At 41.7% G+C, this 15,230-nt stretch overlaps 1 protein-coding gene across 1 annotated transcript in view; it reads right to left on the bottom strand.

The window, feature by feature from the left end:
• Positions 1 to 196: 196 nt before the first annotated feature.
• spryd3 (SPRY domain containing 3) overlaps positions 197 to 15,230 on the bottom strand; it is a 53,400-nt gene continuing 38,366 nt past the window's right edge. The window contains exons 7-10 of the mRNA XM_035656619.1: positions 13,821 to 13,878; positions 5,998 to 6,117; positions 5,408 to 5,547; positions 197 to 3,322 (exon numbers count right to left, since the gene is read on the bottom strand). Of these exons, the coding sequence (XP_035512512.1) occupies positions 3,188 to 3,322; positions 5,408 to 5,547; positions 5,998 to 6,117; positions 13,821 to 13,878 (453 nt within the window). The 3' untranslated portion in view covers positions 197 to 3,187. The remainder of the gene's footprint in view (positions 3,323 to 5,407; positions 5,548 to 5,997; positions 6,118 to 13,820; positions 13,879 to 15,230) is intronic.

Here is a 15,230-nt window from a genome sequence, read left to right as displayed (position 1 = left end):
GTGTGTAATTTGTGCCAGTGCTGGAAAACAGAGGTGATTATTATTAACATGTCTAACTATATATTTATCAAATATAATAAAAACACAGATTTTTAGAATATTTAAAACCCATTAATGAAGCACAATGTATAAAACCTTTATACAGGATGACAGAAACTCTTTCAAAAAGAACATTTCAAACAAAACAAGCCGTCACTTAAGTTACTGAAACCTTTATTGATGATCATACATGTACTGAACAAGGCCATTATAGTGCAAGTCAACAAGGCGAGGAGTTATTACACGAGTCCTCGGTGAGTAAAGTCGCTACAAACATTTAAAATCAGATTTAGCTCTAATTTGGTTGAACCGTGAAACTTTCTGTAAACTGAGATTCTGCGTAAACTTTAATAGAAGTGACTTTAATACCCTGAACTTAGACGTGGCCGGAAGAACAACAACCGTCCACGTCAGTGTCTCGTTAATATCTTTGCACCGTCTAGCATAAGTTTTACAGTTTCAGGCTGTAATGACCTGAACTTAAGTCTCTATCCAGCCCTGCAGGAGGAGAAAAACAAGACTGATTTACATAATTTCATTATCAATGGCACCAAAAAAAACAAACAGACGACAGCTAAAAACAAACGTACGATCTCCAGCAGATACGTGATTTTAATAGTTAACCCTGTGTAGTAATTATACATCACGTTATATGTCTAGCATTACGGTCTGCAGTGTTCTAGTGTAATGAATGAGTGACAGAGAAACCTGCTGTATGCGACTCACAGGGAGGCGCAGAGGAATGTACACAGCTGCTGTAATGGACTAATACAGATGTGAGCAGATGCAGAGGTTGTTTAACGGATTTATACATTAGAATAATGTTGATATCATCATTCCCTTTAATCAAACACACACATACAATAAAAACACCATTCTTAATATTTGTGTGGAAACCAGCTCCCACTGACACAATAACAGTATTTTCTCATTCACCAGCACGGATTGTTTTTATTTCTGGAGCCTGAATCACAAAGCTCTGTGTGTTAAGATCCTTCATCCTGAGTGTAATCAGGAGAAATGTTCTGTTAAAAGTACTAAAGCGCAGTGAAATGTCCCGTTTCTGTTCTACTATCATATATATGTGTAATATTAATGTAAAAGCAAGATTTTCACTGCTGTAGTTGGTTGAAACGAGTGCTGTAAACTCTTAAAAGCTTTGATTTTATTTACTTCCCCAGAGAGTGAAGGACAGTAAAAGAGGAGATCTGTGGCTTCAGGTCGTCCACAGAGAGGATAAAATTAAGATGGGAGTCAAATCCCACTGAATTGTCCCCGAATCGTATCGTAGCGCCGTGTATCTGGATACGTATCAGATTCTCTTAGAAGGGAGAGACGCACACCGCTAGTATGAAGACATTAACTTAGGTTTTAGGGTTTTTGTGATGGTGGTTTTTTTTTTTTTTTTTTACAATTTTCTAACATTTTAAAGACAAAAAACAATGAATCAATAAAGACAATACAGTACAAAGCAGATTAATCGATGATTAAAGTCAAAAAATGTTTCTTCGATCATTGACATAATTATATAGGTAAACGATCCACGATGTTGCCCTGCATAGGTAACAACGGCGATCTAACCCGGTTTAAAAGTGAGCCGGACTCGAGCCCAAAGACGACCGACGGCTCACTCTGCACTTTGTGATGCAGGCTCCTGCTGCAGCTGTCCTACGCTGTGCAGACACACAAACACATCACTAAAGATATCTTTAAACATGCAGCACGCGCAGCAACCAAACATTGTCTTCATCTTCAGAAACAAAAAACATCTAGCAGTTAATTCTACAACACAGAGAGGAAGTTATCTTCTGACTACAAAGGCAAAACAGAGGATTCAAGCAGGTTTTTTTAAAACTGCATCAAAACGTTCTGGTTAAAAAGGAGGAAACAGACGGGAAATGATCCTTCATGTCGAAGGGGAAACATGCTCAGTGAGTGAAAGGAGAATTCAAACACAGAATAACACTTTACAGTATGATGCAATCCAACAGACCTGCAACTGATACTTCTGTGTGAGGTTTGCAAAGTTACATTTTGCTCTCAGAGGTGTTTATTTAACTCTGTGGTTATTTTTATGGCTGTAGATTGTGGTGTTGCATCAGATTGCTTTATACTGGAAGGTGTTTCTTTATTTTGTCCACCCACTGAATGCACGTCCGCCCTAAATGTCTCCCCCAGCCTCCCTTCCATGTGACTATCTCATGTCCTCAAAGTGCACAAACAAAACAATCCCTGAACTTTTGATGCAGAAGATACATTTGAGTGTGTGTGTTTACCAGATCCTCTGTAGAAAATATACCTGTTTTTTATTCGTAGTCTGGCTCCAACGTGAAACTATAAAACACTCAATTCATCCACTCTCAGAAACAAAAACCTGCAATAATAATAATGCTCGTGCAAGAAGAGCGTGGATGCATTTCTGAAATATCGCAACAGGCCCACTGTTCACTTCCAGCCAGCTCCGGGAGAGCAGAGCGAGCGAGGTGGGGCAACAGCAGGTCCCTGATCGCTCACAGGAGGGCAGCCTCACCCAGAGAGAGGGACAGGGAGAGGGAGGTTGAGAAAGACTGTGTGAGAGACCAAAAGAGAAAGAGAGAGGAAAAAAAGAGAGAGAGAGGGAGGGAGGGTGTATTCCCTGAAACATAAACCGCCAACGAGCTCTGACTCGGCACAACTGTTGGCCTCGCTCTGCTTTGCTTGGGGTCGTGACAAATGAAATAAAGTGAGTGTGCCAGACCTCATGAGAGGGATTTAACAGCTCAGAGTTTCAGAGACACGCTCGCATGCAGGAGGAGGTTAAGATGTGAGAGGATGATAGCAGTACAGATCCATTGCATAGAATTAACAGTTAAATATCTTACAGTTTTAGCTTCAGGGTGCACTTTGTACATGCTGTAACCTACGCGGCCCCCCAAAACGTAGGACCCCTCTCCCCCCTCCGCTCTGGTCGTTTCTGGTGAAATGTACAAAGTCTTATAAATTAAAGCTGAGGCAGTGTCGAGGAAGACGACGGCGACGTGCACGTGTGCAGCTGAACTGAGTGTGTTCTGGCGAGTGTTAGCAGCATGCTAGGCTACCGTGGGTGAGCTCTACAGCGCAGCCAGCTGTTTGCAGGGCGTCCACGAGGTTTCGGTACCGCGCTCCCAGCTCACCCGCTGAGGGGATGCAGATCCACCTTCACCTTCTCTCCGCTGCTCAGCATCCCCACGGTGGGGTAGAGGCCGCCGGGAGGGACCGCCATCTCCCTCCGGCCCATCAGCTTCCCGTTCCTCGTGAAGAACACCTGCGAGGGCCACAGGGGGGCCACAGCGAGTTAAAAACAAAGAAAGAAACACACACCTTTCACTGCAAATCTGCTGGTGGGACAATTGGTCATGAAAGAAAAGTCTTTTCATAATGACTGATACTGATGCAAACTTCATTTGAGAGCACTCGTGTGCCAGTTGTAAATAGGAATTATGTGCAGTTAGGAAATATGGTTAAACAAACAGGTGACAGAGAAATGTGGGAAAAAAAGTCAATGTTTACAGTACATGTCTCTACTAAATCAGTGAGTGATCAAACATTATCCAGCTGTTCTCAAAAGAACATCAACAAGCTTTTCAATGCTAATACCGAGGGCTTCTTTCCAAGTCTGCGAGCAAACACCGACACACTAAAACAACAAGTGAAGTACTGTGGAGTGTGTGTCTTCGATAAATCAGGCTGAGTCACATATCAAACATTTACCGTACCACCCACTCGAAAAAAAGAAAGGCTTAACCGCTATTCAATTACAGATGATGGGTGAGTGAAACTGCAACAGGCTTCATTAGTTCGAACACCACCAACAACCTCCCACCTCCCTCCCCCACCGACAGCCGCGGACACGTGCAGCCGTGCCCACAGAGACCTCGGTGATGTCGAGGAGCAGGGCACTCAGGGCAATATGTCCTGCTGAGCAAATATTGACAAATCCCTGGATTACGACTTGGCCTGTTCTATTCTCACCCACTTGGGTTTCAGTACTGCGTGCACTCACACCCTCCCCCCCTCCCTACCCTCCTTCCCCAACGCCACCCACCACCACCACCACCACACCGCCGCCCGCCTCTACTTCCACAAATGTGTGGCAAGTCAGTCCAGCGTACGAGCAAGTACAAGGAAGACATTAATTAAAACAACAAAAAACAAAAACAGTTGAACGCGGGCGTCGGTTGGATGAGGAGAGGATTAAAGTGACGTTACAGCGAGGCGTGTGTCGACTGAAACTTTATAACGATAACGACAATAAGCACATGGATAAGTAATAAAACAACATCTGTGTTTCTATATTCCTAATTAAGCCTTATTCCAAATGTGGTATCTTCCAATTAAAAAATGACGGATACGCAGATTGCAGCAGAGGAACAAGATTATTTAAGAGCACTTCTCAGAAAGTCGTCTTGTCCCAGTTGTTGGAAATCAAGTCTTTCACATTTTTATATTTGGTTTTAAGGATTCTAGCTAAGCAAAGACTGTGTCACTCCGCTGGCAGATTGTTTTGCTCAATACAAGAAAAAGTGATTATATTTAATAATATTTACATATAAGGAACAGATGTCTGAAAGGCTTTATGTGAATAATGCTGCAATGATTAGTCAATTAATCAATCGAAAGAAAATTAATTGCCAACAATATTAATAATCTAATAATCATTCAAGTCATTTTTTTTTTCATTCTCAAATGTAAATATTTTCTGGCTTTTATATTCTTGTACGAATGAAACAAGACATCTGAAGATGCCACCTTAGACTGAGAACTGTTAAGACTTTATTTGATATTTAAAATGCCAATAAACTGAAGATTAATTGATAATGAAAACATTAATTGATAATGAAAACATTATTACATAATATTTTACATTACATAATATATATATATATATATATATATATACACATCTAACAAACATTAGTGCAGCCCTACTGTGCCTCCCCGCCCCTGTGTAGGCTCTCCCTCGTGCCTCTGGGCTCATGTTTTCTCTCCTACCCTGCTCTCTGCTGGACTGTTACAGAGCGTAACCGGCATCTCCAGTTTTATGTTGTTTTCCAGTTTCACTGTCAGATATTGTGATTTGTGCTCATTATTAAACCGGAATTCAGATTTCATTCACCAAACCAAACAGAGGCGTTGTATGAGAAATTAAGAAAGTAAAATCTAAAAGGTGATGGTATGTTGATGTTTACAGCTTGTTGGCCAAAGTGGCCAAAAGTATCACTGCAGGTTTGCATTATTTCCTGTTTAAATCATAAAATGCTAATGAATCTAAAGCATGTATAGCTCATATATGTTGTGAAGCAATGGTTAACACAGATGTGCTTTTTTTTGTTTTATGAGTGTTCCTCACCGTGACCTTCCTGCCCTCCTGTCCCTGCTCTACCTCTTCCCCATCTTCTTCCTCCTCCTCTTCGTCGTTGAGGTACAGAACGTTCTGGACACCTGCGTGACCTGGACGCACCTCCAGTCGATCCCAGTCGTCCACGTCACCTGAGGACAAACCAGAGCACAGTGTGTTTGAGCGGGGCAGAGCTGTTGCTGTGTAAAAAACACCAGAAAACAGAAAGACATGTTAATTAAAGACACAACCTGAGATGTTTTGTTTTGAGACGTTTTAACATTTGTACCTCTAAATTGAAACGGATGTGCTGGAACCACCTGAGAGCAGGAAAGCCTATATTTGTCTCTCATGCAAAGAGGAGGGGTTAAGAATTTCCCCTTTAAGTGACTGCTCTGTTTGCCGTGCGGGGGATCTTGGTTTGCATCCAGTTTCTTTCCCACATGCAACACAATGAACTGTGTTAAGACCGAATGTTGCCGCAACCGCCTCGTGCTAAACCACGATAAGCAGGTTTTAAGAGCGAAACCTCCCACGGACACAAACCAACCACTTTAATGAGTGACAGCGTAATCGTAGCGCCCCGAACCCTCAGCCCTCACCTTCTCCTTCCAGGATGTAGTCTCGTGGGAACATGATGCCGCAGCCCATGATGTCACCTTTAAAGCAGCGAGGACCAAAAGCGTCTCCAACCCCGCTGCCGTGAAAGATCTTCCCATCATCTGTCAGAAAGGAGAGAGCAAGGAGCTTTAAACTGTGCTTAAAGTGATTCATTAATTAATCACTTAACAGTGGATTTGTGTCAGTTAATCTGTGAGTTTGTGCAGAGATGCAACTTAAGACTAATAAAACCTCTTTAATACTAGTAAATATGATGAAGTATGACGGAATATATATCAGATTTTATTCCAGCATCAATACAAATATATATTAATGCAACATGGACCAGATCAGTGGCAGAAAATTGATTAATCAATCAATCAATTAGAAATCAAATGCTAAAATCCTGACACGCACACTGTGCTCCACTCACAACAATCCCACCTTTAGTTTATGTGTTTAAAGGTTACAGGTTAAAGGTTAAACAGTTATTTGCCATCTAAAGATACAGTGGAGTAATTGCGTCTCCCTCGCTCCCTCTGTGAGTTTTGTTGTCCAAGCTGCTTTGTTCCTTGTTAAAGCAGCCGTCCTGGCAGCACATGCGTGTTGCTGCATGTGTCAGACTGTTGGCTTTGAGGGGCGACTGAAACGGTGGTTTGTTTTCTTATCTACGTTGGCAAATTAAGGATTTCTTTCGACCAAATCGATGTCGGTGATTGTTGGAACAGTGGAAAGAATAACAAAGATGGTTCTGATGAGTTTTATTTTGTCCTAGTTATTACAGTTTTTGTCAATGGAGTCTGGTGGCAACTGAGATCGATGCATCAGCTGTTTTCTGGTTAAACAAAAAGGGTCTTACTCTTTAACAAAAGGTCCGTCTCTGCAGCGATTCTTTCCATAATGTTGTCACCACTTCTGGTGGACGTACCCACCGATTCCGTTATCGCCATTGCAACTCGTTTCACAAACATTTTAATATCTAACTCGGTGGATTAATGGTTTATTTTAACCAAACCAGCACTGGTGATAGTTGGTGGTGGAAAGATGGAGATTTATTTTGTTTCTGTCCAGTTTGAAGTCTGTTTTACGATTTACCTGTAAGGTAAAATTTCTGGTTTTGTCAATGGAGTCCGGTGGGCAGTAGCGCCCATGTGTTTTAGTCTGAGATGTTGGTGCTTTAGTGCAACGTCTATATATAAATATAAATTTATAAAACCTTTGAACTGTAATTGAATTCAGATACCGTGTGTAAGCTAATTTTTGCCCTGATGTTTCCTGTGCTACTGCTGAACTCGATTTCCAAGAAGTGGAGTCCAACTCGTCTTTTAATGTGTTTACCACAGCGTGCCGCATACATACATTGTGCAGATACAATGTAGTGCTAAAATTCAGGACATCCTGACATTCCAGTCGGATGATAGTGTGTAAACGGCGAAAGCAGCGCTAGTAAAAACACTCCTCTCCGAAAAAAAAAAGAAGACATCAACATCCAAAGGAAATCATCAAAACAACACATACTACAGTTGTGAGAGACAACAATGGAAAAAAAGGGGTAAAAGAAAAACATTGCAGAGGTAGCCTGCAGACGAGCTCTCCTCAAGCGAAGCGCCGTGGCTGCTGCTGGTAAATATTTATGGAGTTGTCATGGGACCCGTCCCCGGCTCAGGATACTGTTTAAACAATCTCTATCTGAGCACCGGGAGGGAGACGGAGACACTGTATCATTACGGCTCCCATGCGGGCCCTTGTCACAACACCACACACTAGGCAAACAGTGGAGCCGCGCCGGCACAGGCGCAGCGCGACTAAAAATAGCAGAGCAGGGCTTTTTTGGAGAGTGACAAGGGCCGGCGCTGGAGGTGAGCCGGGGTGACAAAGGGTGTGGAAGTCCAGGTTTGGACCTAAGGATGGAGCTAGTTCACTGGGGCGGGAAAGGTAGGAAAGGCCTGGCGGAGGGGGGGCGAAGGGCTGGACGGATGTTAGCGACAGTTGACTCTTGAATCTTCAAACTTTACACACTTTATTCGCAGTTTTAAGTTTAGATTATATTTATGGATTCACTGAGAACTATTTGAACAATATACAACTATATAAAATGGGAAAAGCCTGTAGCTCCTCCTACTTAAGAGATGTGCCTGTGAATGTTGAATGAGAACAAAAACAACAAAAAAATGAATCACGGACTATTTAAATAATTAGTTTGTTAATTAAAAATGTAAAACATTGTCCCGTTTTATATTTCACTGGAGTTTGGACTGTTGATCAGACTAAATAAGCAACCTGCACACATCGCCAGGAGCTCTGGGAACATCATGTAACGGCCATTTTTCACCATTTCCTGACCCAGTGACGACACAGCATGCGTGAGCAGAGCGTGACGGTTGCTGAACTGCTGCAGCTCGCCTGTGGTGAGCACATAGAGAACATTACTGCGGCTGCTATCTTTCTACACTGAGTTTGACATGGATTCTGTCCACAGAAACATTACATATTCTACAGATATACAGGAGTGAATATGACTCTGAACAGATTCTTTTCACTGTCTGTTTATGCTGGGAACCGCTCACGGAAAAAATGGGGCAGACTTTGACTCTTTAGTGAAGCATCACTTGAGGCGAACGAAGAATTCACGGTCTAACCCGTTAACATTGGCGGTGAAATAAGAAGTGAGAGGTTCAGCGACACACACGCTGCTCCAAACAGTGAACTTTATAACTGCAGGAGGTTTGTGTAAAACAAGTGATTTGGATGAATTCTCATATTTTTTATCTTCTTTTGACAAATTCTGTGTTTTCTTGACCCCAAAGTTTGGCAAATGTGAACCAAATGCTGAATATTTGCCTACTGTGTATATTTTTTTAAGTTTTCTACCAAGCCTGTCTCTCACGACCCCCCCAGGTTGGGAACCCTAAGTTAGGGGACTAAGAGACAGATAATGGTCAAAATCTAAGCAGCAGAGGCCAAGACTAGTGTGGGTCCCTCCAATGATACACTGAATTCTTTAAAGTTGAATCAATTGTTTGGAAGAAATTGATTAATAATGAATAGATAGAATAAATCTTAATAACAGAATAATCATTAGTGACAGCACTAAATTAGAAAATGTTCTGCACAGTCTTAGTTACAGCAGTCATGTAAAGCTATTTTAGTTTTTGAGCACACGTTCATATTTTCTGTTGCTTTGGTGGTTAAAATGTTTGAAATCGAGATGCAGGAAGCAGACTCAATCTGGAGCTGGGCTGTGGAGGAAAATGTTAAAATTTGTGTTGGAACACTAAAGAGAGTTTAAAATTAGCACAGAGGTGTTGACCACGGTTTGGCTCGGAGGCTGGCGAGCGTATGGAGCAGAATACGGGGTGACGGTGTTAATGCAAAAGTCAAGATCATAAACTGAGCCAGTTGTTTGTAAAGCTAACAAAGTTAGCTACTGTGACCGCCACCAGGTGCTGGATCTTAAGGTGATCCTGGCAGCGTCAGGAAGGTGAAAACTGGAGCTGGGTTGAGGGTTTGGAGCCGGGCCCACAGGAGGAGAGGGCAGGCTCTCTCTGACTGAGGCCAGCTGGGAACAAGAAAACAGGCTTTCTCGTAACATGAGAGTTTGTCTGGAAAAGACTGGGCTTCCCTGCCCAGGGAACAATGACTCCACAGACTCCGAAAACATGAAAAATTAAAACCAAATATTTATATTCTTCCATGATTTCACCAACTCACATACACACTCACACATACATACACACATATGTGAGTTTGCACATGTTTCCTAAGAATTTACTATAAATTCCATTTGCTTTAACGTTACCGTCTTCTGCTCCGATTCTGGTTTTAAAAACTGCGACTATAAATTGATGGACAGAAAAATCCTATTTTGATAATCAATTAATTGTTAAAGTTTCCAAACATTCTCTGGTTCCAGCTCCTCAGATCAAAGCATTTCTCTTTGGACAGTTGGAGGGAAAACACAAGTAATCTGATATGATCACTGTGGGGCTCTGGGAAACTGTGATGGACATTTTTAAACTTTTTATAGACAAAACAATCAATTGTGAAAATAACCAGCAGATGAATCATCACCAATGAAAGGCTGCAGCCATAGTTAGTAAATCTTAGGCGGCAGGTTGAACACAAAAGCAGGTAGAGTGACTGATATATTGCCTTTAGAGCTGAAACTAGTTTGATGATTGATCATTTAAGTCATTTTGTGATGCAAAAAATGCAAAAACGTCTCTGAATTCAATGTTAGGAGTTGCTGCTATTCTTTTTTTTCTATGAAGGAATCTTTAGTGGTCTTTTTTAGGACAACATGATCTGCAGTTTGCACTTTGGGAAACAAACATGAATCATCTAATTTATGTCGTATGGACCATCGACATATACGCTTCCTCCCACCGAACAAAAATGAAGCCAAAATAACCAGGATACATTGGATGCCATCTTGAGTTGGTGGCGTCATTCAGAGCCAGAGTCTGAGCGGTGGTGATCGGGGTTGGTGCCGCGATATCAAAGTCCCGCCCATACACCTGGCCGACTGAAGCACGAGAAGGGCTCAGCTGTCAATCATGAAGTGAAATAGCTTCAAATAACTAATTAAAACTAAACTTGTCCGAAAAATTAACGCTTGAACAAACATCAGTGAAAAGAAATTCGATTTTTTTTTGTTTGTCCCATCTGCTAACGTGGAGGCTTATGACCTATACTGCGACAGACACCAGGGAGATGAGCATTTGACACGTTCAACATTAATGTGGCCACAGCCTTTAAGTTACAGTTGAAATCAAGTGGAATATATTTTATTTTACAGAGAACACATCTTCTAGAAGGTTAAAGTGATTGTTGCAGTTAACATTGCTGGATGTGTATTTATCAACCACAACATCTGATAATTAATAGACTCTAAGCATGTATATCAGATACCATCTACACAATTTCCACTGAGTAACTCCAGAAAAAATAGACTTGACGCTGAAGAGATTGCTGCAAGTCTCCTTCTCGTCTGGTAAAGTGTTATATCTCGCAGCTTATCCTACCAAATGTCGAGTTTTAAACTAAATATCCACTTAGGTTTACACAGTTGATCTGAATGAGACTAAAATACAATGAATTTCCAGGACGAAGTCGATTATTTCCAGGATATTTGGTCATTTTAACCCATTTCCAGGTGTTTTCATGACTGGAGATCTGGTCATGTGGCCAACAGACCAAACAGCTCATTAATAATTGGGAAAATAATCTGTAAATGAATCAATAATGAACATAATCATTAGTTGCAGCTGTAATTCTTAGCTGTGTACAGTGTGGACACACACAGGTACACGCTCAACTCAGATTCCCTCTTTGTGCCTGTTATTGTTAAACATCGTCATCCATTTTTGTGCCATTAGGTAAGACGGTAATACAATCCCCGTACACAACATGTTGGTATTGATTTTGTTTTTGCAGAACCTTAGCTGGAATCAGATTAGATCTCGCCACCGATATAGAGCGCAGGAGTTAAACTGAGCCCTATTATCTCAGGTCGGCTCGGCGGTGATGGATGGATGCTGGCGGCGGTGGTGGTAGAGCACAACCTTCAGCTGTGGGTGTTGAGTCATAGCACGTGTGAGTCACTGATGGGGGGTTTGGAGGGGGTGACAGGGTTAATGAGGCTTGCAGAGGAGCACTCATTGGTTGGATGGCTGGTTGCTCCTGATAGGGCCCACAGGGGCCCACAGGGGCCCGCAGTGCCCCACGGCCCATTAACTTGAGGAGCCAACACAGGATAGAGGTCCACACTGGGCCAGCTCCCAAGACAAACACTCGTGGTAACACCAGCGCAGGCCAAAGAACTCAGCTATACAAGCTATACAAAGGAGCAGCGATATGGTTGGCAGGCATTTGTGTATATAACTGGAATATATCTGGAGTAAAATCACAACCTTTAAAGTCAATAATACACATTACATGTGATCCAGGTCAACACTGGTCGCGTGCCCGATACAACGCACCATAAATCAGGGGGACAGAAATAGAGCTATAGTAGTCAAACTCCACATGCTAACTATAAATAATAAAAGGAGGAATGTTTAATTGAATCATTATTTAATTTATGTATTTAAACTATCTTCAGCCTTTTCTTGAAAGCTAATGATAAAAAATATTACAAACAGTTGGTTAGCACAATAAAAATATAATCAAGAGTTTCAACAATCTATTCTATATAAAGCTAAAGCCTGCCAAGATACTGAGGTCAAATACAAAAACGAACCAACTTAAGTCAATAAACGGACGTACCACGTGTCACAGAAACACCTTTTCACAGCAATCTTGGCTCGCAGCGAGCAGGAAAACCAAGGTAACAAAGTCATTCCTTCTTTAAGCAATTTCTGCTATGGTTATATGACCTAGTGTATATAATACTGTGTATACATTAAGTTTTTGTCACTCCGCCAAAGAGCGTCCGCAATGCAATTCTTGAGGTTCCCGAGCTGTTTGGTGAAAATCCTGGATGTATGGAGGAGCGAGGGGGAGACACGAAGAAGAGGCCCTGGCTGTTGATTTTAAGTAGCTGGATCAGAGCCTGTACATTAACCCAAGCATGGGAAGGCAAACCTCATACGCACAGCGTGGAAAACCACATACATCATTTTAGTCTCTAACAAATAAGATTAATGGGAGCTATGCTGGGGCGTGCACATTTCTGTGGCGTCCAACGCACAGCAGCCAAAACCAGGCAGACCGCAGCGTTAGACCTCTGGGACTGGCACGGTGGAGCCCCCGTGAATGACTGGCCTCGACTGTCACTCAGCAATGAGGCATCATCATCAGAACCCGGCAGGACGTGCTGCATCAACTGTTATTATTATTAATATATCCTTAAGTATAAATGGAATTTGCGAAGGGATACAGGGATTTAACATCAACTCGAAAACATGAATGGAATGTGCGGAGTGAACAAGAAAGTGTGTTTTGATAGCTGATTGGAGGTCAGCTGGAAGAAAGTATATAAACCTTCCTCTAAAAATAAAATCTTACACATTTCCTGGTTGGAAAAAAGAAAGAAAAAAACAGATTAACAATGGGATGCTTCAGACCAAAATAATGCAGATAAAAGACTAGCTAGCTCCTAACTGCTTCGTGTGATAAAGACTAACAAGATCTTGACTGTGACAGCAGATCGTGAGATAAAGAGCCGGCTACCTACTGTAGCTCGTACGCCGTAATAACAACCACCTACATGGCTGCTGCTATACACACATCACGGCAGTGGCGTTTGATAGCTAATCTCTTAGCACTGATAGTGAGGAGTGCTGAGGAATGAGAGCTGTGAGGGGGGGTTGTGCAGATGCCTGTAAAGATAATGTTCACAGGCCTGTCGTCACAAACAACCAAGACTGAACGCGTGTGTTTGTGTGTACACATGGGAAGATAAAGATAACTAAACTCAGTTCTTTGTGTCTTGTTTTTGGGTCATTGCTTAGAGAGATACTTAGATGACCAAAAGAGACAGAGAGATGGAGATACGATTGTTTCCTTCTTTCTGATGCTGTCACCGTCTGTTTTATCTGCTTTTCTGTCCCTTTTATCTGCCCGCAATCCTCCTTCCTCTCTGTTTGTGCTAGGCACCTTAACATCCAGCTGAGACGGTGCCCTGTGATGTTTGCATCTAAAAAGGCAGCAGATACAGTAGATGCTTTAGAGGAAGTATATCAGATTTATTTATTTCAGTCAAACGAGACTACAAGGGAAATTCCACAGTAGCGCACAACCTCTCTTTTTTTGAGAAAATACAGAACTGAAAACGGAGAGAGGAAGACAGGAAGAGAGGAAGAGTAGGGGCTTTAAATCTCACCTGCGTGGTACGCCACCGACCCTCGGCTCCACCCTGGGTGTCTGTTCCTGGGGTAGTCCTGCACAGACACAAACAATCACACAGGTCAGGATTGATTTTAACCTACGTACCACGGAGGGTCAGCAGTCTGCAGGTCTACGTCTGTTTCTGTATGATTGACAGATGCAGCAGCCGGTAGCTTACAGAGACTTTCTCCGTCAAACAAACCTTATTATCGTCACTATATTGCTGAAAACATGAATACGTGTTTTATATATGCTCATAAATAACTTTTATTTTATTGATTTTCTATGATTTTATTAGCTTTTTCTGTTTGTAGCATGAAGGGAATTCATCTGAATCAAGGGTCTCAGGACAATATGCTGTACAGCTTGTGATTTTGGGCTATAGAAATAAAATTAGACTTTACTTTTGGACTAGTTAGGAGACATACTTCCTCCTCTGTACCGAAGAGCTGTTGAGTGCCGTTGATGTGAGTTGTTAAGCGTGCTTGAGATACTGTGTGACCAACAGACCAAAGAATCAACAAATTAAAAGTATGAACTCATCATTGGTGCACAGTCAGAACACGTAGGAACATTTCACTGAGCCTGTCAACCTCTACACATGCAGTTTACAGGGATGAACAGTGGCAGCTTTACAGTAACCTTTTTTAAACATCAGGTATTTGATTTCACACAGAAAAAGGTTTCTAATTTCTAACTGTTAACTTCGGCAGCTGAAATACTCTTTTTTTTTTATCAGTCAGAACTAGATAATGATTATTAAATTACGGGTAAAGCTCACTCTTAAAAGGTTGATGTGTGTGCACTTTCCTTGGTTTTTATCTTTGTGTCACACCTGCTAACTTGCAGATTCCCCGGACAACATTTAGGACATTCCTGTACAGCTTCATTCACTTATTTAAATATTCTGCCATATTGTCTCTATATTTTATATTTATATATATTGTTTCTTTAATTGTTATGTACCAACTTAACAAGGTAAATTCCTTTTTTGGTAATAAACCTGATTCTGATTCCTAGACGACAGAGCAGCATTGTTCTTGTATTGCAGGGTAGAGCTGAAGTAATTCAAATGAACATAATTTGAACATAGCCCTGTTTGAATGCTTACCACAGAAACACACACTTAGACAAGCAACACAGAGATTAGATTTATGCTTTATTGTTCGCAGTATTTCTTACTATTTCAAGAGGCTTTGAAGATGACGACTAACTGACGAGTTTGGGAAACGTAATTCTATATCGAGTGACAAGGTTTGGCTGAGGTTCCCCAAATCCAACAAAAAGAGCTTGGCTCCCACTACACTGGATGTCTCAGTCCTTAACGGGCCTTTTCCTAACTTAGCATTTATTTATTCAATTCTCTGTTTTCCCCCCTGCTCACATTCACACAGTTAAACATTCA

This window comes from Morone saxatilis, unplaced genomic scaffold (assembly GCF_004916995.1).
Source record: "Morone saxatilis isolate NCDOM2014 unplaced genomic scaffold, NCSU_SB_2.0 Contig15, whole genome shotgun sequence".
NCBI classification, from domain to species: Eukaryota; Metazoa; Chordata; class Actinopteri; family Moronidae; genus Morone; species Morone saxatilis.
This window is presented reverse-complemented; position numbering and strand designations above follow the sequence as displayed.